At 50.4% G+C, this 16,559-nt stretch overlaps 2 protein-coding genes and 1 long non-coding RNA gene across 6 annotated transcripts; 2 read left to right on the forward strand and 1 right to left on the reverse strand.

Moving 5' to 3' along the window:
* Window positions 1-733: 733 nt before the first annotated feature.
* On the forward strand, window positions 734-3,225 carry LOC138614176 (uncharacterized). Its single transcript, XR_011310234.1, has 2 exons — window positions 734-842; window positions 2,058-3,225. It is a non-coding gene; the product is annotated as an uncharacterized lncRNA (long non-coding RNA).
* A 656-nt stretch (window positions 3,226-3,881) lies between these two features.
* Window positions 3,882-11,157, reverse strand: tbce (tubulin folding cofactor E). 3 transcript variants are annotated; one of them, XM_069687452.1, is made up of 17 exons: window positions 10,923-11,157; window positions 10,673-10,757; window positions 10,334-10,480; window positions 9,098-9,183; window positions 8,566-8,665; window positions 8,381-8,483; window positions 7,436-7,512; window positions 7,259-7,351; window positions 7,077-7,141; window positions 6,890-6,954; window positions 6,647-6,799; window positions 6,404-6,542; window positions 6,251-6,319; window positions 6,098-6,157; window positions 5,904-5,995; window positions 5,695-5,802; window positions 3,882-4,560 (listed from the first exon to the last, which is right to left on the reverse strand). In XM_069687452.1, the coding sequence occupies exons 1-16, from the start codon at window positions 11,014-11,016 to the stop codon at window positions 5,707-5,709; spliced, it is 1,524 nt and encodes a 507-aa protein (XP_069543553.1). In that variant the 5' UTR covers window positions 11,017-11,157; the 3' UTR covers window positions 3,882-4,560; window positions 5,695-5,706. The 3 variants fall into 3 exon arrangements, with proteins under 3 accessions (XP_069543553.1, XP_069543554.1, XP_069543552.1); XM_069687453.1 differs by having other exon boundaries at window positions 3,883-4,557; XM_069687451.1 differs by lacking the exon at window positions 3,882-4,560 and having other exon boundaries at window positions 4,562-5,802.
* A 13-nt stretch (window positions 11,158-11,170) lies between these two features.
* rbm34 (RNA binding motif protein 34) lies at window positions 11,171-16,042 on the forward strand. Of its 2 annotated transcripts, none has more exons than XM_069687454.1 (11): window positions 11,171-11,546; window positions 11,648-11,789; window positions 13,300-13,418; window positions 13,497-13,707; window positions 13,786-13,845; window positions 13,942-13,985; window positions 14,113-14,196; window positions 14,346-14,409; window positions 14,668-14,710; window positions 14,789-14,907; window positions 15,569-16,042. In XM_069687454.1, the coding sequence occupies exons 1-11, from the start codon at window positions 11,527-11,529 to the stop codon at window positions 15,890-15,892; spliced, it is 1,230 nt and encodes a 409-aa protein (XP_069543555.1). In that variant the 5' UTR covers window positions 11,171-11,526; the 3' UTR covers window positions 15,893-16,042. The 2 variants fall into 2 exon arrangements, with proteins under 2 accessions (XP_069543555.1, XP_069543556.1); XM_069687455.1 differs by having other exon boundaries at window positions 11,651-11,789.
* Window positions 16,043-16,559: the final 517 nt, after the last annotated feature.

Genomic DNA, 16,559 nt, shown 5'->3' on the forward strand with positions numbered 1-16,559 from the left:
GACACACAACACACTAACACACAACACTGACACACAACAGACACACAACACACTGAGCTGTCTGTCACTCCTCGATCAACGAGCTGAATATTAGTTTAAATCTGTGTCCCACACATGGAAATAATTGACAGATGTCCCCTAAACGCCTCACATGCAGGCTATCTGTAGATGCTACAATTGACAGATGTCCCCTAAACGCCTCACATGCAGGCTATCTGTAGATGCTACAATTGACAGATGTCCCCTAAACGCCTCATGCAGGCTATCAGTACAATTTGCAGCTGATCAGGATCTTCTACATTGGAACAGCGAAGGTTTAAAAGTATGAGGACGGTTTAAACTTCAGTTTAAATGAACGAGTCAGATTTAGTTGACCGCTTGTTGACAGAGTTTACATGAATTGACTGACAGCCGGAGACATCGGTCATTTTAAATGGTGACGGCGACAGTCAGCGATGACTGAATGTCGTCCGCTCTGGTCTTTGATGATTAAAGAGGACAGACAGCTGTCCATCACACCATCGGTGGACACATTAAAGGCTGTTCCAGAAACCAGAGTTCTCCCACAGACATCAACCCTCTAATCATGAGCAGCTTTTTAGTTCAATTCATTTCCAGTTTCATCAGTCAGCCTCCAACCACCAGTGAAACATGAACGTCCCGGCGTCAGAGACGTCTCCAGTGCGTCTCCGTGGACGGCTCATGATTTGTTGGTGTTCTTTCTGACAGGGAGGCGGTGGTGGCGGTGGACCGTCACTCAGAGACGGAGACTCAGGAGTTTTTGCCGCAGAAGCGCTCTCGGCTCTACGGGATCACCACGACGCCGACGGAGTGTCCGCAAGGTACGAACCGTCGACCTGTCAGTCAAAGGGAAGGAGGCAGGAAAGGGAAGAAGGAGACGAGTACATGCGGGAAGAAGTTTCATAGCTTAAAGGAGAACTTCACCAAATGTAGACGTCTGTCGCTGGCATCTGGGTGTAGTTAGCCTAGCTTAGCATAAAGACCAGAATAAAACAGTGCGCCTGGTTCTGACTGATGCTCACGGATTTATTCCTGGTTTTCCTCCAAGTGACTCAAAGAATCCGATTTCTTTTCACAACAGTGTGAACAAACCAAACCAGAGCGTTTCATGTCAGAAGTGGATGACGTGTTCCCGTTTATTGGACCGGTATCGTCAGACCTGCAGCCGAGCGTGAACACAGCGTCCGTGTGTCCGTATGACGCGTCGCGGCCGGACGAGCGCAGGTGATCAGTGGTGGCTGATGGGAAGTCCAGCTGCTGGGTGTTGTCTCTCTGGGACGGTTGGAGGAACACTTGTTTACATGAGAGTTCACAGTGCAGATAAATCTCTGTGTATGTCTCAGTGTACAGAGTTTACATCTGCTGTGGGAGGAGGGGGAGGGGGGGGGGGAGGGGGTGCATTCCTGCGCTGGCCGGATGAATGCATACTGAGCATGCTCTGTGGGCGGAGCCTGAGCACCAGAGACCCGGGAGTGAAAATGTGCTGAGCGGGCGTAGTAATTGATTCCAGAGTGGGATGGATATAAGTGTGGGAACGCTGGGCTGATGTGGCCTGAGGGAGGCCAGCTGTGGAGGTGGGGGCTGTGGAGGTGGGGGCCGTGGAGGTGGAGGCCGTGAGGTGGAGGCTCCCAGCTGGTTGAACACTGCAGCCCCCTGAACTCCTCCGTCAGCTGACTCCGGCCCTGTCGGAGTGTTTCTGCTGGTAAACTGCTGCAGGTCCGTTTCATGGCGTCAAAGGAAAGACTGACCGGCACGTTGGACGGGATTTAAAACGCTGCGTTCAGGGACGGCTTGTTCTGTAGGAACTTGGAGAAATGATGTGAAGTGAAGTGTTGGAGCAGAGAGGAGAGGAGCAGTGCATGATGGGAGATCTCCCAGCAGCCTTTGCAAGTCAGGATGGTTCAGGGTCTGTTAGGATGGTGTTTTCCTCCTCCTGCACCATCCAGAGTGTTAATCCTGTTAGTGTTAACATGTTTATGTAGCGCTGCTTCCTAACGCCCCCCCCCCCTCTGGTTCTGGTTCTGGTTCTGGTCCAGCGTACAACTACTGCTCCAACAACGGCGGATGTTCTCACCTGTGTCTGCCGCGGCTCGGAGGGTTCACCTGTCGCTGCCCGGACGCCTCCGCCGGCCGGTGTGTGGAGGGAAACCTGTGAGTCGACACAGAGGCCTCTGCAGAACCAGCAGAACCTGCGGAACCAGCAGAACCAGCTAACTGAATCTTTTTGTTTTCTACCTTTCGGACTTGAACTGAGCGTTTCACTTTCCACCTGTCCGCCGGGTGTTTGTGATGTCACTCTTCAGGTGAGATCAGTCGCTTCCTTGCGTCGTCGTCGAGGTCCGACTGGACTCTCGACCCGTTTCTAACTGCTCTGACGTTTTTATAAAAGACAGCAGGAACGATGAACTTCAGGTTGTGTTTATAGTGTTTTTTTAAAGTCTTTTTTTAACTTCCTTTTTTACAGATCTGCGAGAAACAATCAGAAATATTTCTAAAGATTTGTGTGATGAACGAAGTTCGATGACGGTCTGAAAATGTTTCACGTTTTAAAAAAAGCCTCAAAGGTTTGAAAGGTATTTTTTGTTTCAGATAAAACCATGTTTGGTTCAGCAGGATGTTCTGTGCAGTTTAAAATAAGAAGTCTGGTTCTGTTTCACTGACAGAAGTCTTATCTGAAGGATTCAGTCATGTATGATAATAATAATAATAATAATAATAATAATAATAATAATGATAATAATCATTCATTTCTTCCTGTTTGATGACGTGAATTCAGTTCAAGTGAATCAGGGGTTAAAAAAAAAAAGATCTTACTAAATGAATTTTTAAATGATCTGTAATACGTTTGTAAAATAACACTTTACCAATATACCTTTAGTTTATAGTTTATAGTGAATAATAATCCTGTGATAAAGTGACTGCTGTGAGGAACGGACCACGACCAGCACCGCTGAGTCGCCGACACTTCCTCATTCATCCTGTTGTGTTTTAAAACTTACAATGTATTTTTATATGAACGTGTAAATAACTTCCTGATATGCAGACGACATTCTGTGATTTTTCAATGGTGCTGATGTGAGCCTGAGATCTCCCTGATGAAGACGAGGATGATGATGATCAAGGTGTGTGTAGCTCCTGTATGTGCCAGATTGCTGTGATGACGATGACTCAGCGTTTCCCTCCAAAATAAAACTTCAGAAACTTCTCGTGGTTCAAAGACGTGTTTCTGATCACGTGTGGAAAATGTAATGTTTCGGTAAAAATGTTATAACAATAGAAATGTTTGTTTATAACAAACAGTGAAGAATTGAAACACTTACACCGTAAAAATAAATGTGAGCATTTAGTGACACCTAGTGGTGAAGCTGCAGATCGCAACTGGCATGACATCTTTGTTTTCCACCGGCAGTCTTTCAAGGAGCTTACAGCTGGAGCTAAAACATCCTCCGTTAACAGATTTTATATATAGTCTATATTTAAGATGGCCGACAATCCTTTTATACGTACACGTTGATTCTGCTACGATTAACTCGGACAAAAATAACTTGAAGCACGTTTGTTAAAAAACAACAAAAGTCTTTACGTTTTATGAAGGAGGTAACAGGAAGTGTAGCACCAGCTGTATTTACCCGGTTCATTACTATTTTTAAGTGGAGTAAACAGTAATAATGTTGTTGGTTCTTCGTTAATTCTACGACACGTTCCTCAATAATATCATCTACAATTTCATAAAACTCATATTATCGTGTCGTCCGACCTGCTACAAAATGTCATGCTATAGTAGATAATCCAAAATATCTTCGTACAACATCTGGTCCAAAATGTTATTCTCCCTCCGTTCTCCATCCCCATGACACCATCACCCTCCATCATCCCCATGACACCATCATCCCCATGGTCACATCCTTTCAATACTTTAGTTTCACTGCACGTAAACTCTTCAATACATTTAATGAACAGAAGTCCATTGAAGCAGCTGATTGTTGCGTTCTTTTGTCTCCAGCCGGTGGAAACACTAACGTGTCCTCAGGGAGAGACATGTTGTGGGAGGACACGTGGACACGGTCCCGTCTCCGTCCCTTCTACAGGAACTACTCGTGTCTTCATCTCGTGATTGACAGCCTGAATAATCCGGTTGGGATCCCCCAGAGGCAGAACTGGATCCTCTGCTGCCCCCTGGTGGTCGGTGTTGGCGCTGCTCCACACCGACTCGGACACCATCTGCACTGAAGCGCTGCATAAATCTGAGCTGTTGCCATGACAGCAGACGATGCTGCACAGATCTGCACGTCAGCAGCGTTCAGATCAGTCAGTCGGTCTGACGTCACGGTGGAGCTGACCTTTGATCTTTTGGATGTTGGTTTATCGTCGTGGTTTTGAAGGATTAGCACTCCACAGGGTATTTTACATGTATTTATTGAACATTTATTATTGGATGTCTTCTGTTCTGTTTTCTGTCCCGCTGCAGAGATTTAATAAACACGTTTGTTGGTGGAGAGGATCCTCGAGCGCTGACGAGAGGACGGACATCAGACGCTGCTTCACACAAGAGCAAACACATTTATTATTATTATCTTTGAATTCACAAAATAAAAGCGTGAACTTTGGCTGCTCAGCTTCATCTGTCACCATGACGACAGTGGACTGACGTCGTCGTGGTGACAGAGTCCAGAGCACAGACTGTCTATGAAAGTGGACGTAGTTCAGCCCAAAATGTGAATTAGATTATTTGACCAGCAGGTTTCATCATCTGTAAGAAGCTTAAAGAAATGACAAAATAATAATAATAAATCAACTATCTCCATGTTGTTTTACACATTTTACTAAAATGTCCAAACTTCTCAACGTCCTCATCAACTAGACAGAAAACAAGAAGCTGGGTGAGGACCTCTGGTTGTCCACTGAGGCTGCTTTACATTATGGACGTGATATTATTCATAAAAAATATTTAAAACAACAACAACAACAACATGAAAATAGTGAATGTTTTTATTTATATCTCGAGCACAATGTCTTCACTCAGTGATGTCATCTCCAGCCACAAGTCAAAGTCTAGATGTGAACATTTGAACATTAGTATGAATCATTTTGGGTTAAACTGGAGCTTCAGGTCTGTAAAATGGTTCTGATCCAGAAGTGTCTTCAGCTGCAATACCAGCGAGTGCCACTAGAGGTCGGCTCCAAAAAGCCTCCGGCTCCATAGACTCCCATTCAACTTCTCTCATCAAATCCAAAGTGAATCAAATGTGTCCATCAGTTATCTCGGTGTTGTTAGCTAAAGTCACTCCTTCTTCTTAGTTTTCTGGAGGTCCATCTGAAAATAATCCCTCATTCATTAGAAAAGAAGATTCAAGAAGACCTGGTTTTGGGGGCGTGTCTGTTTGATTGACAGGCCTGTGGTGCAGTCAGGTTACAGCTATCGGTGGGCGGGACGTAGTATCGTCAGGTTTCCGATCAGATCGGTCAGATCCACCACTGGCTCCTCCCCCAGCTCGTCCAAATATGGTCACTTCCTGCTCCAAACCGCTCCGAACTAGCAAAGATGGTGACGGACAGAATCTGAACTGGAGGATTCATAACGTTCACAAACCAACGATGACATCACTGATGGTTGATGACATCACTGATGGACGATGACATCACTGCTGGTTGATGACATCACTGATGGTTCACCTGGGGGTCTCGTCAGGACCAGCGGACCAACACTCGGTCTCCGGCCTCGATGGAGTAAAACTGCAGCGTCTTCAGATCGCTGTCGATCTCAAACTCGGTCCCCAGCAGCTGCAGAGGAGACGACAACACGTCAGCGACGGAGGAGCTGCTCCTCCTCCATGAACCTTTTACAGCCTCAGATTGAAGCAGAGCTTCAGACGCTGCGTTACCTTCGGGCTGCTGTAGGAGAGCCTCAGATCTGCTGCAGGGACCTTCAGCAGTCTGTACAGGAGGCCCTTCACCTTCTGGACCACCATGGAGGCTGCACACACAAACATTTCAGGTGTCACGTTCAGTTAGACACCAGTTCCTGCGGGGGGCGCTGCGTTCGGTCCGGAAACAGACGGGGTGGGGGGCGTTTTACCTGGAAGCTTCTTCTCGATGGGCTCTCGTTCAGCGTCTTCAGGAAACACGAACGTGATCTCTGTGGAGGAGAAAACATCACACTGAGGGTTTCCTGCTCTGGGTGTTCAGGGAGCCAATTAGAGAGCAGGCAGCAGAAAGAGGCGGGACTAACTCATCAGCTGATTTTTCAGGGCAAACGGCTCCGGCTTCTTGAACTCTCCTTCCTCCGGAGCGCCGTACTCTGAAACAGAGTCTGATCACTGACCTGCACACTTCAGTCAGGTGGTTCAGGTGGACCAATCAGATGACAGTGGGTGGGACTTACTGTCGATGAGGCTCTGGTAACGAGGGTGCCGACAGCTGAAATCGGTGCTGGTCTGACTCCGCCCACCTGCCTTCAGCCACTCCTCTCCAAACATCTTGATGTAGTCAAGCTCCGCCCCCCTCCTGTCCTCATGGAAGATCTGAAGGACACCAGGAAACAGGTCAGCTTGGAAACACACACACACACACACACACACACACACACACACACACACACACACACACACACACAGCTCCAGCTCACCTGACAGCTGTTCAGGGAGACCAGCTGTCCCAGTTTGGCGATCAGCATCTGATTGGCTGTTTTGGGGTTTCCGTCGCTGCTCACCAGTCGGTTGCCACGACAACTAAACTGAACCAAACTAGGAAGTTTGGCTAGCTCGTCCACCACACACCACTGAGAGAGAGAGAGACTTGTTTTACCTGCTGTGCTTTTTATTTGAAACACGGCGACATCACACCGACGCCACGGCGACGTCACACCGACCTCAGTGATGCTGTTGTTGTCCAGGTTGAGACTCTTCAGAGAAGGAAACATGGCCGTTCTACATCCTACACAGGAAACTGAATTAACAACAGCTGCTGGGTTTTACAACAAAGATCTAAATATTGTCATGTTTCATTTCTTCTGTAATACGTCACAAATCAAAGGAGAATATCAAAGTTGTGTTTACCAGGAGCAGCGTCTTCAAACCGGAGAGTGGACAGTCCGGTTCTGGACACGTTGATCTCCTCCAGTCTGTAAGAGAAGCGAGAGGGTTGAACTCCTTCAGCACCGACTCATCACAACGATACTTCAGCAAACAATATTCACTGTTTGGTAAAGAGGAGGACGGGAGGAGGCGCGTCCCTGTACCTGGGCAGGTGGGACAGGCCGAGCACGCCGTCCTGCTCTAATGGGTTAGAGGACAGGCTGAGAGTCCGGAGACACTGCAGTACTCCCTCCGGCCTGCAGAGGGTCACAGAGAGGGAGAGGACGTCAGGGCGACAGCAGAGGGAGCAGGGAGGTCGTGAGGAAGGACAGCAGCTCTACCTCTGCACATCTGTGATCTGGTTCTCTTCTACAGACAGGTTGTCCAGCTGAGGACACATGGAGACGACCACCAGGACCTGAGGACGAGGGGACCACAGGTCCGCCAGAGAGAGATGGCAACAGGACAGGTGAGACGGGAGCAGGAAGGTATCACGGTGACCGCTGGACTGTCAACGAGTCATCGTCACTGCAGAGTTCATCCAAACATTCATGAACAGAAACAACATCAACTCTGTTCCTTCTCCGTTCTGAAGCATCTGTGATGGTACAGGGATGCATTAGTGCACATGGCATGGGCAGCTTGAACATCTGGAAGGAAGCATTAATGCTGAATGATATATTCAGGTTTTGGAGCAACATATGCTGCCATCCAGACAACGTCTCTTTCAGGGAAGGTCTTGTTTATTTCAGCAGAACAACGTCCAACCACATTCTGCACGTATTCCAACAGCATGGTTCTCTAGTAGAAGAGTCCGCTGATAAACTGGCCTCCTGCAGTCCAGACCTGTCAATCATTGGAAACATCTGGAGCATCAGGACATGAACAATACAACAAAGGAGACCCTGAACTGTTGAGCAGCTGAAATCCTCTATCAGGCAAGAATGGGACCACATTTCACTTTCAAAACTCCAGAAACTGGTCTCCTCAGTTCCCCAACGTTTCCAGAGTGTTGTTAAAAGAAGAGTTGATGCAGCTCAGTGGTGAACATGATCCTGGAACAACTTTATAGAGACGTGCTGCTGACATCACAGATCAAATATATATTTAATAAAACAATAAAATGTCTCAGTTTCAACATTTGATCTATTTTCCATTAAATTAGTTTATGAGATTTGAAAATGATTGCGTTGTGTTTTTATGTACATTTCACAGTGTCACTCTTGTTTTGGTTGTAACTACAAACATGAATCAGAGGTTTGTTTCCTGATGTGTAGGTTATGTACCTGAGGCCAGGTGAGCTCGCAGCCGTTGAGGGCGAGGACTCGGAGGCTGCCGAAGGCCCGGCGGTGGGCCGGGGGGTCGGAGGGCAAACTCAGCCGGTTGTTGCTGCAGAAAGAGACACGATGAAGAGTTGAGAGGAAAGAGGAAGACGGCGGAAGACGGCAGGTCCAACAGCAGCGCTGCGTACCTGAGGTGCAGGCGCTCCAGGTGGTCCAGCTGCTGAGTGACGGCGGCCACGTCCTCCCAGCAGGACAGCAGAGTCCCACTCAGGTCCAACCACTGCACATCTGGCCACGGCTGTTAAGGTGCGACCATCAACCAGCAACAACACAAATGGAACCTAATCTCCATCATGAAACTAAGAGCTGTGGTGTTTCTGTGACCTTGGAATGACCCTTCACACAGGGAGCCGTTTCTATAGCAACTCACGAGGGACAAACTCAGAGACTCCAGGTTTGTTGGGTGCAATCTGCAGTCTCACCACGAGATGTCAGTAAGTCCTGCACGAGGCTGCTTTAAAGACACACACACACACAGACACACACACACACACACACACACACACACACACACACACACACACACACACACACACAGAGTTTATGAGTTTTGCAGGTTTGCTGAGAGTATAGCTGTAATCTCCTGTTGAATGAAAGAAGTGATGAAGGACCCGAGTGTCCCCGGGGAAGCGGAGACACTTCACAGGTGGACAAAGATACTGGGGGTGAGTCTGCGTGTTTCCCCGTCGGCTCCGGGTCCGTTCACCTCACAGCGGTTCAGCAGCACCGACGGAAGTTCATCCAGACTGGAGGGACAGAAACAAGCAGAGGAGACACGTCTTCACGTCCTCAGCTGCTCCATGAAGTCATGAACGGTTCCGGTTCCGGTTCTGACAGGGGGTCCGACCCCGACGGGGGTTCTGATTAATAACAACAACAATGGCTGCCACAAACACATGAAAGCTGGTTTCTAGTGAAGACCAGATGGAAGAAGAACAGCAGGAATAAATCCAGAACCTTGTTCTGCTCTTTTCAACATGAACCCTGTTTTCAGTCTTTATTGTTCTTTCCACTCACTCAGAGACACTGAGGGCTTCCTGCAGGTGCTTTCAAAATAAAGTGCTTTCAAAATAAAGGACTATCAGCAAAGGCTGGTGGAGGGACGCAACAAACTACATTTACCAAGTATTTCCTATTATTTTATTATTTTATTCTATTCTTTCTATTATTGCTTCTGTATGTTTGCTGCTGTGGTGAAAAAATTTCCCCTCAGGGATTAATAAAGTATATACCTCCTATTATACTGAAGTACAAATCAGGTTAGTTGATTGACTGACTGACTGATTGATTGACTGATTGAGTGAGCGATTAACTGACTGATTGATTGGTTGATTGACTGATTGATTGACTGACTGACTGATTGATTGACTGATTGACTGACAGATTGACTGTTTGATCGACTGATTGATTGATTGACTGACTGATTGAGTGAGCGATTAACTGACTGATTGATTGGTTGATTGACTGATTGATTGACTGACTGACTGATTGATTGACTGATTGACTGTTTGATCGACTGATTGATTGCTTGACTGACTGATTGATTGACCGATTGATTAATTGACTGACTGGTTGATTGACCGATTGATTGATTGACTGACTGATTGATTGATTGGTTGATTGACCGATTGCTTGACTGACTGATTGATTGACCGATTGATTGATTGACTGACTGGTTGATTGACCGATTGATTAATTGACTGACTGGTTGATTGACCGATTGATTGATTGACTGACTGATTGATTGATTGACTGGTTGATTGACCGATTGCTTGACTGACTGGTTGATTGACCGATTGATTGATTGATTGACTGACTGATTGACTGATTGACTGACTGACTGATTGACCCTCCGGCCTCTCGTCCTCAGCTGTCAGGAGGTGATGACCGTCCTACCTGCGCACCTTCTGCTGCTCCGGCCAGATGTTGACCTTCTGACCCAGCTGGTCGGTGTCGGAGACGTACGCCTGTCGCACAGCGGTCAGGTAGTCCACCCCGAAGCTCACCTTGGCCGGGCGGACGAAGGAGCTTCCTGTCGGGTGTCTGAGGGAGGACAGAGGACATTTTCTCAGTTACCTCGGACACCATCTTCAAATGTCAAACTCGTCACTCTTCATCACGTTTATTTGGTCCGTGTTGAATCGTGAACCCTCTGCACCATCAGGGCTTCCGGTCCACCGCCAGGACTTCCGGTCCACCATCAGGACTTCCGGTCCTCAGGATCCATGTCCTCACCTGCATGTGAAGTACTGAACTCCCTGGTGGCTGCCGTCGTGTTTCCCTCTCTGCGGGACGTCCCACTCCACGCCGAGCCACAGCCCTGCAACACAAACACACTAAGTGGACTCCGGCACCGACCCGGTACCGACACCGCTCCTCATCCCGACCTGATGGCTGCTGTCTGAGCTCTGACGCAGACACGTTATGTGCTAACAGCAGGCGTCATGAGCATCACGATCAAAGCTGCGGGACTTCCGCGTCTCACCGTCAGTCGGAGGCACCGGGCCCACGTACCGGACCGTAGCCCGCTCCCCGCCGCAGGACACCCGCCTGCCCACCGCGTCCGGCGGCACCTCCATGCCGAGGCGGGAAAAAGAACCGGAGACGGAGCCCCGCGGATACCGAGAGAGTCGGAGGGTTCGTGGAGCGGTCGGATATCAATCCAGCTGTTCAAGAAACACCGGAAAAGCTCCGGTTGGGTTCTACCGGGGCCGCCGACGGTCCCACACCAAAACATACACCTTACCGGAAGTGACACATTTCAACGTCGTACAAGTTTCCTGCGGAATAAAATAAACAAGTCGAAATGTCTATTCGAGTAAATATAAATATATTTTAAAGTTGTCCATCTTGAAGTGTCTTTAAGTGTCCCCTGTCTTTCCGTCTTTTATGCCGGTGGTCTCAAATCAAACAAAAATCCAGGAAAAACCGTCAGGAACCTTCGTGCCCGCGGAGTGTTTCATGTCGGAGGTACTTCGCAGTTGGACAGCTGTGGTCTCGTGTCTTGGTCACATGACGTCGTGGTAGACGGTGCGCGTGCAGCAGCTTTTATTTCCACCTTCAGAATCATCCGGAAATAAAACGACAACATGAAGAAAGTTCCGCAGAGGTTCGTTTGGATGTTTTGTCTCCTGAATGTGTTTCGGAGGACATGTGCTCTGTATGAAATGACGTCAGCAGATGTCCCTCTATCTCTGTTTCCGTCCTCAGCAGGGAGCCGTCAGCTGACTACGTGGTGGGTCAGGTGGCCGGAAGTTTGACCCAGAAGAACCCCGCAGCCTCCGGGTCGCTGTCGGCTCTGTTCGGCACCTCAGCACCAGCGGGACCGGTCCTGTTCCAGCCCGCCGTCCAGGTAAAGTCCTCCACTGTCCCCCTCACCGTCCCCCTCTACCCTCACCGTCCCCTTCCACCGTCCCCGTCGTCCCCCTCACCGTCCCCGTTGTCCCCCTCACCGCCCACTCTACCCTCCACCGTCCCCCTCACCGTCCCCTCTACCCTCCACCGTCCCCCTCTACCCTCACTGTCCCCTTCCACCGTCCCCCTCTACCCTCCATCGTCCCATTCTACCCTCCACCGTCCCATTCTACCCTCCACCGTCCCATTCTACCCTCCACTGTCCCCTTCCACCGTCCCCCTCTACCCTCCACCGTCCCATTCTACCCTCCACTGTCCCCTTCCACAGTCCCCCTCTAACCTCACCGTCCCCCTTCCACCGCCCCCTCTACCCTCCACCGCCCCCTTTATCCTCACTGTCCCCTTCCATCGTCCCATTCTACCCTCCACTGTCCCCTTCCACCGTCCCCCTCTACCCTCCATCGTCCCATTCTACCCTCCACTGTCCCCTTCCACCGTCCCCCTCTACCCTCACTGTCCCCTTCTACCCTCACCGTCCCCCTTCCACCGCCCCCTCTACCCTCCACCGCCCCCTCTATCCTCACCGTCCCCTTCCACCGTCCCCCTCTACCCTCCATCGTCCCATTCTACCCTCCATCGTCCCATTCTACCCTCCACTGTCCCCTTCCACCGTCCCCCTCTACCCTCCACTGTCCCCTTCCATCGTCCCATTCTACCCTCCACTGTCCCCTTCCACCGTCCCCCTCTACCCTCCACCGTCCCATTCTACCCTCCATCGTCCCATTCTACCCTCCACTGTCCCCTTCCACCGTCCCCCTCTACCCTCCACCGTCCCATTCTACCCTCCACTGTCCCCCTTCCACCGTCCCCCTCTACCCTCCCCCGTCCCATTCTACCCTCCACTGTCCCCCTTCCACCGTCCCCCTCTACCCTCCACCGTCCCATTCTACCCTCCACTGTCCCCTTCCACCGTCCCCCTCTACCCTCCACCGTCCCATTCTACCCTCCACTGTCCCCTTCCACCGTCCCCCTCTACCCTCCACCGTCCCATTCTACCCTCCACTGTCCCCCTTCCACCGTCCCCCTCTACCCTCCACCGTCCCATTCTACCCTCCACTGTCCCCTTCCACCGTCCCCCTCTACCCTCCACCGTCCCATTCTACCCTCCACTGTCCCCTTCCACCGTCCCCCTCTACCCTCCACCGTCCCCGGCAGACACTGCTGCTGACTGGATGAGGTTCTATATTAAAGACGACGGGTGACAGAAGCAGCTGTTTGTTATCAGCATCACCATCTAGTTAGATAAATAATTTGGTAGCCCATGAAGTCAGTCTGTGGTTGGGCATGTTGTTTCTGTCGCTTGCTCTCATTGGCTGTTGCTCAGCGACCCGGTCCTAGAGCTGCCGCAGGTAGAAGAGCACCCGGATCAGTGCTGGAGGTAGAACAGCTCCAACAGCTTCGCCCACAGTCACGGGTTGTTTTTGGTTGTTTGTTTTCAGCCCGTTCAGAAGAGCACAGAACCACAGGAGCAGCTGAAAGAAAGTCCAGGGGTCAAAGGTCAACCCCCCCAGAAGAAGAGGCAGCCTTCGAAGGAGAAATCGGCAGCCGACCAGAAGCTGGAAAACAGGTGAGGAGTCGAGAAGCAGACGACCGGCGGATCCTCGGATCTTCCATCGTCTCATTCCCGACCGTCTGCTGGTTTCAGGGAGAGCAGCTTGCAGGAGGCCGACGAGGCCGAGCGGGCGCCGGGGCCGTCGGCGAGGAGGAAGAGGAAGGCGGCGGAGTCGGGCGTAGAGAAGGATGCGGAGCACTGGGTGATGAAGAGGCAGAAGACGAAGGCCTTCAAAGAGGAGGAGGCTCTGAAGACAAAGAGGACGGTGTTCGTCGGCAACCTGCCCGTCAGCTGCACCAAGAAGGTACGTCTCCCGCTAACGACCTCTGACCTTCTGTTGATGGACGACTCGATCTGATCTGACTCACCTGTCCCCCGGCAGAGCCTGCAGAGCCTCTTCAGGGACAAAGGGTCCATCGAATCCATCCGGTTTCGCTCTGTGGTAAAAAAAGCAACTGAAAACTACACAAAGATGGCGGGCGGCGCCCAGAGCAGGTGCTGTAGTTTAATCCCATGATTCCTTCTGTTTGAACCGCAGGTCAGAGAGGATCCCTCCATGTCCCGCAGAGTCGCTGCTATCCAGTACGGTTAAAACATTTTCTATACTTCAACAGTAGAAGTGATGAAGATGCCCAGAGGTTTTATATATCGTGACATTTTATGAGCGATTTAAAAACAAAACAACAACAATCTTCTTTTCACTTCACAGACGTAAAGTCCATCCAAAGAAGCAGAGCGTGAACGCCTACGTGGTGTTTAAGGACGAGGACGGCGTCGCCAAAGCTCTGGAGAGGTGAGCCGTCCTCACGGTCACCTGAACCCGGCGGACATGCTGCTCAGCTCACCACATTAAAGACTGTGTGTGTGTGTGTGTGTGTGTGTGTGTGTGTGTGTGTGTGTGTGTGTGTGTGTGTGTGTGTGTGTGTGTGTGTGTCCCGACAGAAACGGCGTGGAGATCGAGAAAGACTTTCACATCCGAGTGGACCGAGTGGTTGACAGCTCGGCGGTAAGTCTGCACACCCCGTTGTTAAGGTGAACCCCGTTGCTACGGTGTACCCCGTTGTTAAGGTGTACCCGTTGTTGCGGTGTACCCGTTGTTACGGTGTACCCGTTGCTACGGTGTACCCGTTGTTGCGGTGTACCCGTTGCTGCGGTGTACCCGTTGTTGCGGTGTACCCGTTGTTACGGTGTACCCGTTGTTGCGGTGTACCCGTTGTTACGGTGAACCCGTTGTTGGACGCTGAACCCTGCTTTTGTCTTGCAGCACGATCACAAGCGCTCCGTGTTTGTGGGGAATCTATCGTTCGGTGAGTTCACGGTGACGAAACGCCGCATGCACGTCAACGGTTTGTCGTTCTGAAGCTCATCCTGCCGTGCGTCCACAGAGATCAACGAGCTGGTGTTTCGGAGGCATTTCGAGGAGTGCGGCACAGTGGAGGCGGTGCGACTGGTGCGGGACCAGAACTCTGGGATGGGGAAAGGATTCGGCTACATCCTGTTTGAGGTACGAGCTGCTTCTCTCCATCTTTGTAAGGACAACAGTCACTGTAACGTCAGCTCGTGAAGCTCTCTGATCTCACCCCTGTTCTCCACCTCACCCCTGTTCTCCACCTCACCCCTGTTCTCCACCTCACCCGTGTTCTCCACCTCACCCCTGTTCTCCACCTCACCCGTGTTCTCCACCTCACCCGTGTTCTCCACCTCACCCGTGTTCTCCACCTCACCCCTGTTCTCCACCTCACCCGTGTTCTCCACCTCACCCGTGTTCTCCACCTCACCCCTGTTCTCCACCTCACCCCTGTTCTCCACCTCACCCGTGTTCTCCACCTCACCCGTGTTCTCCACCTCACCCCTGTTCTCCACCTCACCCCTGTTCTCCACCTCACCCCTGTTCTCCACCTCACCCCTGTTCTCCACCTCACCCGTGTTCTCCACCTCACCCCTGTTCTCCACCTCACCCGTGTTCTCCACCTCACCCCTGTTCTCCACCTCACCCCTGTTCTCCACCTCACCCGTGTTCTCCACCTCACCCGTGTTCTCCACCTCACCCCTGTTCTCCACCTCACCCCTGTTCTCCACCTCACCCGTGTTCTCCACCTCACCCGTGTTCTCCACCTCACCCCTGTTCTCCACCTCACCCCTGTTCTCCACCTCACCTGTTGCAGAGTGCTGACTCGGTGCAGCTGGCCCTGGAGCTGGACGGCTCCAAGCTGGAGGGCAGGTCCGTCCGGGTGAAGAGGTCCATGAAGAAAGAGAAGCAGAAGAAGAAAACGGACATCACGGGAACAACAGGCAGGACCGGCAGGAGCCCGATGAAGGGCCCGGGGCCGGAGAGGGGAGCCGCTCGGGGAGGGTTCAAGAGCTTCACGGGAAAGCAGCAGAAGTCGACTAAAAACTCGTTCAAGGGAGAGATGGTGGATCCAAACAAAAAAACTAAAAAGAAAGGACTGAAGAAGAAAGTGAAGCCAAACCGGTCCGTTCACATCTGACCTCTGAGGACCAGGTCGGTTACAAAACCGCCTGCTGCTGTCCTGGTTCCTGTTCTGTTGTTGACATGTTGTACAGAGAGAGTAACGTGGTCTTTGCTTTGTCATAAATCTTTTTGTATTAGAAATTAAAGTGTGTAAAACATTGAAGAATCACTTCATCCCAGAAGGTACGACCGGATAAAGTACTACTTGGTACGTTCCAGTATTCACACCAATATACTACTTGGTACGTTCCAGTATTCACACCAACATACTACTTGGTACGTTCCAGTATTCACACCAATATACTACTTGGTACGTTCCAGTATTCATGCTAACCTGCTACTTGGTACGTTCCAGTATTCACACTAACATACTACTTGGTACATTCCAGTATTCACGCTAACCTGCTACTTGGTACGTTCCAGTATTCACACCAATATACTACTTGGTACGTTCCAGTATTCACACCAACATACTACTTGGTACGTTCCAGTATTCACACCAATATACTACTTGGTACGTTCCAGTATTCATGCTAACCTGCTACTTGGTACGTTCCAGTATTCACACTAATATACTACTTGGTACGTTCCAGTATTCACACTAACATACTACTTGGTACATTCCAGTATTCACGCTAACCTGCTACTTGGTACGTTCCAGTATCCACACTAACCTACTACTT

This window comes from Brachyistius frenatus, unplaced genomic scaffold (genome assembly GCF_029030835.1).
Source record: "Brachyistius frenatus isolate BFR_SWC_R1_liver_20210118 unplaced genomic scaffold, ASM2903083v1 Contig_464, whole genome shotgun sequence".
Taxonomy (NCBI): domain Eukaryota; kingdom Metazoa; phylum Chordata; class Actinopteri; family Embiotocidae; genus Brachyistius; species Brachyistius frenatus.

Excerpts from the sequence above, each read along its gene's own strand:
- rbm34 (XM_069687454.1), top strand. The coding sequence starts at position 11,527 with ATGAAGAAAGTTCCGCAGAG. Across the intron at positions 14,197-14,345 it reads GTCGCCAAAGCTCTGGAGAG|AAACGGCGTGGAGATCGAGA; the intron begins GTGAGCCGTCCT and ends GTGTCCCGACAG. Across the intron at positions 14,908-15,568 it reads TCGGCTACATCCTGTTTGAG|AGTGCTGACTCGGTGCAGCT; the intron begins GTACGAGCTGCT and ends CACCTGTTGCAG.
- tbce (XM_069687452.1), bottom strand. The coding sequence starts at position 11,016 with ATGGAGGTGCCGCCGGACGCGGTGGGCAGGCGGGTGTCCTGCGGCGGG. Across the intron at positions 9,184-10,333 it reads GAGCAGCAGAAGGTGCGCAG|TCTGGATGAACTTCCGTCGG; the intron begins GTAGGACGGTCA and ends CTGTCCCTCCAG. Across the intron at positions 6,543-6,646 it reads TCTCCCTGAACAGCTGTCAG|ATCTTCCATGAGGACAGGAG; the intron begins GTGAGCTGGAGC and ends GGTGTCCTTCAG.